The following is a 7090-nucleotide window of genomic DNA, read 5'->3' on the forward strand; positions in this document are numbered from 1 at the left end:
TGTTGGCCATTTGGCGTAAAAACCTCAATTTATCGAATTGATTTTGGTAATAATGCACAACTCCACAGAATTATTAAACTCATTATTTCGTTTTACCCAGACACCCAAGAATTTTGAGCATATTAGATTGATTAAGACAAGATATACCTAGCTTGCCGGCAATACCGAGTTGAGTCCCATTTAATTGAGGCTTTCCAGCAATTAGGAATGCAGAAAATTATATAAATCGATTTTTTTTACGGCGTATTGAAAACCGATATTATTAAAAATCTATACATCATATAGAGATACGACAATTGCAATATTAAATGTTATATTTTTCCTGAAAGGTCATAGTTCATAGGTCTAGTTTTGTTTTTTCGTGTTCTGTTTTGTCGCCGTTCTGTTTCTTCGTGTTATGTTTTATTTACATTTTTAAGACAACGTATTTCCACCATAAATTTTCAGTTTCAAAGTTTCATCAAAAGAAATTTTAGATTCTTACCAAATATTATGAACGAAAGAATTTTTAATTTTTCTTTATTGACAATAATTTTCGATTGCGATTCGTCTGTTCTACAAAACTTTTCAATAAACTGATAGATACAAATAGGAAAATACATCACGAACTCGCATTTTAAAATTTTTGTTATTGACATGACATTGATTGTTATGACATTATCTGGGAAGACTTGCAAGCGTCAGGGATTCTTAGACGTGCCTCATGGTATCCATATGCTTCATCTAATAATATGTGTATATCAGAGTTGAGTGAGGGTTTTTGGCCGGATGACTCCGGATTTCTTGAAAATCAAGCAACGATAGGCGGCCAAGGGCATATGGAGTCTCAAAACTTGGATCAAATTTGGCGATCTTTAGATGATGATGGAGGTCTTGATTCCTTTGTATATGACGGCTACTGGTGACCTCCTGATACGCCTGATTAAAAGTCATTGGACGCTAAAGACGCACCTAGCGCGTAACGATCAGGCAGCCAATCGATGTAATTAGCATGCTATTTAAATGTGATAATTAAAAAGTAATTATCTACTCAGCAGTCAATGTGTTAAGACCGGGAGTGGTGCGGGGCGAATTGATTCGTTGGGGGGGGGCCTATGTTTGTGTTGGCTGATGGTGACAAGTCTTACTCAAATAGCTTTTCTTTTTCATCTGAATTTCGTTTACAAAAATGCTCTTTTTATTGTTACAGGGTTTGAAGGAGAGTTGCACAATTTTGATTTCGACACATTTAATGGAAGAAGTGGAAGTACTCGCAGATAAAGTGGTCATTTTAAAGCAAGGAAAAAAATTATTCGATGAAACAACGATGGACCTCAAAATGAAATTGGGTCAGCTCTTGTTTCAATCATAATTCATGATATGTTATAATTAATAATTAAGAGAGTCTGGTTCTTGTCAATATTGAAATTCTTTTTCATAATTATGAAAATGGTGTCCCATAAATGGTTCGTAATTCACCATTTTCATTCGTGGTGCAGCAACCTGGAGTGCGTACCTATTGCTAAAATTAAAGGAGGTGGCCTTCTAAATCTACCGTGCGGCACTTTGCCTACGAATGTAACAGGTCGAAATAAAAATACATAATATATTTATTGAAGTAGTAAGGCTACATTTACATAAATGTGTACCACGAAAAAATAAAAATAGCATGTATGAATAGTATGAAAAATAGGTAATAATCATAATTCTCTCTTTTAGGTACCGGATACAAGCTATATATTTATTTTAAAAATGGAGATACTGACACCATATCAAGAAATATGAGAGTAATGGAACAAACTCTTGTTGATAAATCATTTGGCTCGATTATAGACAACATCAAAACGTTTGGAATTGATGATCTGGAGCTACATATAGCAGAAGAGAACAAACACGCCCTTCAAGGTATATTGCGTTTGATAGAAGACAACAAAAAGTGTTGGGATATTGAGACAGTAACCTTATCATCAACAACGCTTGACGATGTATTTGTAAGGTGAGTTGTGTTCACGTATTATAAATAAGTACTAAAATATAAAATTTAGATAGGATCAGTAGCGAAACACCCGACTGCCCTGAACGTAGCCTGGGTTTGAACCCGGGATTGGAGCTTTTAAAAAATATACTTAGAAGAGGTTGTGCAGAGAATTTACGATGTAGGTACCTAATGAAGTAACCAAAACCTTTTAATGAAGATGGATCGATATATACCACGTATACAGAGTAGTCACTGGACGAATTCGATGATTCAGTGGTCTTGCTTGGGGAGGTCTTCATCTAGAAGTGTATTAAAACAGATCAATAATGATACAAAGAATCAAAGATAATTGTTTGCATTTTTTTAACAATACAAATCGAAAAAATGTCAACATTAATTTCTCAAATTGTCTGAAAACCATTCAACTTACCAAAAATATGTAACATACATTTTTGTGTACAATTGAATAATCTTAAATTAACTTTGGAATAATTTTCTTTTTTTTTTGACCAATTGTGACTCAAACTCACATCATTCATTTACCTGGTGAGCATTGAGCACTGAGGTTTTTTAAAATTGTGTTTTTTCTAAAGAAAGAAATGTCAAACCATTTCTTTCTTGGTCTTGGTTTTATCTTAAATAACAATATTCTATCACATAGCAAAAAAACAATAATTCTTTAAATATAAAAAAACACTATTAATTACCTGTAGGTAGTAGCTAATTGATAAAAACTATATATTATTACAGAGTCACGAATAAGAGCTGCGAGGAGAAACCGTTTATAGAGGTTAATCCAGGTAATTGCAACGTGTAGTAATACCTATTATGGAGATGGTTTAAAATATTATTCATCACGGTTTTTGTCACATTATATTGTTATGTTTTTTTTTTTTGTTTCTTTATTAAATACCTTACCAGATTATGAAGCCTAATTATGTTGGCAAAGCTCCGAGAAACTCCTTGGAGAAATTCACATATTAAATTAGGTAAATGTATTGTCACCTCACCGGGCATCGAACCCGGAGCCCCCGGATGAAAGTCTAGCGCCTTAAGCACTGGATTATGATAGCCACTAATTTTGTGATATGATAATATAAGTATCAAAATGTAGTAACATACCTGTTTGCCATTTTTTAAAGATCATATTCTGTTTTCTGCCTTGTTGATAAATAATTTCTTATTAATGGAAGTTGGAAGGCATCTCTTTCCACTTCTTGCGATATTTGGTCATTGCGAACAACTGTTTGTCAGTTTGACATACCTACTCAATGAACTCTAGATGCTTCTCTATTTACCATGCCTATAATCATTTGTGACCAATCACGCAGTCAAATATAATTACTGTTTGTCCATACATCACATTTCAGAAGCTTTCAAATGTTGTTTTATGTTTTATGCTTTCTTCGAGTGTCCACGTTTCACATTCATACAAAATCACTGGCGAAAATGTCATTTTTCACTTCTCTTCTTCTCGTGCGGTTTACATCCTTGTTCGATTTCCTGTTGATATATTATATTTATATTATAGATATTTGCAATTTTGCATTTTTAAAGGAACGTATGGAGTAAAGTAAATTAAGGAATTTAAACACTGACCATTTACGAATGCAGTTAGTCGACGGTAAATTGCATGTGTGAAAAGGCTCACACGATATAAAGAGACTAAAGTGTCGGAGTATAAAACAATTTAGCTTGGAATCTTGACGATATCAGATTAAATTTAGTTAAAATTGAGAATTACCAATTACACTAAAACAATTTCTTAATAATAATTGCTGTCATCAAAATTTTATTATTCATAAATTAGCTTTGCTAATAATTGTATCAGCATCGACTGGCATTGTGTTCCGAATTCGAATGTTATGAAAATTACCACGACCTACACTGATACTAATAGATACCCAACAAACAGTTATAATGATGTATTTTTGACAGGCTAATCAATGGTATTTTATTTAAGTATTTCTATTATTGAAATCATTACACCCAGTAAAGAAGAAATGTAGCAAGTTCTATTTGAGATTAATATTTCCAATTAATACTTTAACATGTTTACTGTGTGTGTAAGTTATAATAATATTATATTATAGCTATCGTTTAGTCGATGCAACAAGAAAACAAATATTATGTCAAATTAATAATTAAATTTATCACTGATCTCGCCGTTTTTTATGTCGATGACCAAACAAACATCGATCATATAGACATTGATCGCCAAGATAGCCTGAACGACGGACATCTGGATGCCGCACATATGAATGAAGTGTGCATAAATAAACCACGTACATATGTTCCGACGTGAACCAGCAAATATCTATCAATAATGATGTGATGCAAATGGTAATGGTTTTGAAACAAAAGTATTTATATTAATTCTACATTAATTGGGTCATTTCAACATGTTTTGGCCTATAAACCCATCTTCAGAACGGTTGATTTTAATTATTGAAGTTGAAGATTCGGATATCCTGTTGCCACTTTCGAGCTGTTGTGATAGAGCGAAAGATTATTATATATCAATATCTGAATGCATCAAAATCTCACTTCTTCTCATTCACGACAGTTGCGTGGCATAGCCCGAAACAGATGTCAACATCATCATCATCAGGGGCGCGACAACCCGGTGTGGGTCCTGGCCTTCTCCAACAGCTCCCTCCACCTGTCTCTATCCAGTGTGGCCGCTTTCCAATTTGGTACCCCCAGAATACGGCAGTCACTGGCAGCTCCATCCAACCAGTGAATCTTTGGCCTCCCTCTTCTTGTACGTCCTATTGGATTGCTGGACATCACTCTCTTTGCCGGTTCATTGTCATTCATACGGTGCACATGACCTAGCCATCGCAGTCTCCCAATCTTAGTTGATTGAACTGCGCTGCAATCTTCGTACAGCCCGTAGAGCTCAGCATTATATCTTCTCCTCCAATTGGTGCCATCCCTGATCGGTCCATATATACGGCGGAGAATTTTTCTTTCAAAGATGTTCAGGGCTCGTTCATTTCGCAGAGTTAATGTCCAGGTTTCCGATGTGTAGGCTTTACAAGTGTCTTGTAAAGAGTGCTTTTAGTTCAGCGAGATAGTATGCGGGACTTAAAATGTCTTAACAGGCCAAAGTAGCATTTATTCGCAGACATGATTCTCTTGTTGATTTCTTCTGTAATATCATTATGTCGAGTTACAAGAGATCCAAGGTATATGAAACTGTCGACCGTATCAAACTTGTATGCACCGATATCTAACTTTGGTGCGACTTCTCGTGGTGTGACATAGACAGGCATATATTTAGTTTTTGCCTCATTTATTTGTAAACCCATTCTTTTGGCAGTGGCTTCTAATGCTCTGAATGCCTTTTTCAGTGCCAATTCTGACATGGCAATGATTTCGATATCATCGGCATACGCCAGCAGCTGCACAGGCTTAGTAAATATCGTGCCGCTGCCACGGGCATCAATCTTTGCATCCCGTATCGCCTTTTCTAGCGCAATATTGAAAAGAAGGCATGCCAGAGCGTCACCTTGCCTGAGGCCATTCAGTGTTATAAATGGCTCGGATATTTCCGCTTGAAGCTTCACCCGGCATTGTACTGGTGTCATTGTCATCTCAACAAGTTTAATTATTTTCATCAGAATTTCAAATTCTCGCATTGCTTCGTATAACCGGTATCGATTAATGCTATCATAAGCTGCCTTAAAATCGATGAACAGGTGATACGTGTTAATATTGAATTCAGTGGTATTTTCTAGAATCTGCCTTAGAGTGAACATTTGAGTAACCCCTCGTCGAAAGCCTCCTTGGTAGCGCCCGAGTATTCCTTCTACAATAGGTTCCAGCCGCTGGAATATCAGAATCGACAACAGTTTATATGCAGAGTTAAGGAGTGTCACCCCTCTGTAGTTACTACATTCTAGTTGGTCTCTTTTCTTGTGCAGGGGACAAATCAGCCCATCCTTCCACTCCTCTGGCATCTTTTCTAAAGTCCATACTTGGTGAATTAGGCTATGCAAATGTTTGAGCAGGCTTTCTCTCCCACATTTTATTGATTCACTCTGTAGGTTATCTATTCCAGGCGATTTGTTTGTTTTTAACCTTGACATGGCACCTTTTACCTCATTTAATGTCGGTGGTTCTTCGGTATCATCCATGCCACTTTGTACTGATTCCTGGTCATGAGTATTAATGTTAGTGTTGCCGGCATCATTATGGGGGATATTTAAACGTTGATCAAAGAAACCCACCCACCGGGCAAGAATGCGGTGCTTTTCTGTGAGTATCATGCCATCGTCATCCTTGCACATTGTGATACGAGGCTTGAAACCCTTTCTAACATTATTTATCTTTCTATAGAACAGCCGACTTTCTTGGGCTTTATAGTGTTCTTGGAGTAGGATCATTTCCTTTTTTAAATAATCACGTTTCTTTTTCTTGTGTAGTTTCTTTTCGTCACGCCGGCGCTTTTTATACTCATCGTCTGATGCCCGTGTTTTCTTCTGTAGCATCATTACGTAAGCCTCATTCTTTTTCGTAGTGACTTCGCGGCAATCTTCGTCAAACCATTCTGATCGTTCACCTGTTTTTCGGTGTCCTAAGGTATCACTAGCTGCGGATACTATGGCAGTCTTGCACTCTTCCCAGTGTTGATTCACCTCTTCATGGTCTCCAACCTCAACATTGCCACTCAGGTGAGTGTTCAAGCTCTCCTGGTACCGAGCCAGTTCCTGCGGAATCCACAGTTTCTCTGTGTCAAAGGGTTTTACTCTTGCTCCCATTTCCTTTTTGGTGTTTGAGATCTTTGCTCTAACTTTTCCACACACTCTACAGTCTTCATTAGCCCCTCTGTATGTCCGGACGCTCATTAGATCCGATCTGTGCATGTGGTCTATTTGGTTTATTGTGCACCCATCCGGGGATTTCCAAGTTCCCTTATATATTTCCTTACGGGGAAACATTGTGCTACCAATAACCATATTTAGTGACGCTGCACAGTTAATTAGTCGGGTACCATTGTCATTACTTTCATTGTGCAGACTATGTTTTCCGACAATGGCAGTGTAGATCTCCTCCCGTCCTATTTTGGCATTTAGGTCACCGAGCATTATTTTCACATCGTGATTTGGGCAACTGTTGTACGTGCTT

General features: G+C 36.8%; 1 protein-coding gene across 1 annotated transcript in view; it reads left to right on the forward strand.

The window, feature by feature from the left end:
- LOC147074259 (phospholipid-transporting ATPase ABCA3-like) overlaps positions 1 to 2774 on the forward strand; it is a 29880-nt gene extending 27106 nt beyond the window's left edge. Inside the window, exons 13-15 of the mRNA XM_085943939.1 lie at positions 1190 to 1328; positions 1813 to 1975; positions 2708 to 2774. Coding sequence (XP_085800065.1) covers positions 1190 to 1328; positions 1813 to 1975; positions 2708 to 2774 — 369 coding nt within the window. The remainder of the gene's footprint in view (positions 1 to 1189; positions 1329 to 1812; positions 1976 to 2707) is intronic.
- Positions 2775 to 7090: the final 4316 nt, after the last annotated feature.

The sequence above is a fragment of the Rhyacophila brunnea genome, unplaced genomic scaffold (assembly GCF_057557595.1).
Source record: "Rhyacophila brunnea isolate RB1 unplaced genomic scaffold, BYU_Rbru_1.0 scaffold_16, whole genome shotgun sequence".
Lineage (NCBI taxonomy): Eukaryota > Metazoa > Arthropoda > Insecta > Trichoptera > Rhyacophilidae > Rhyacophila > Rhyacophila brunnea.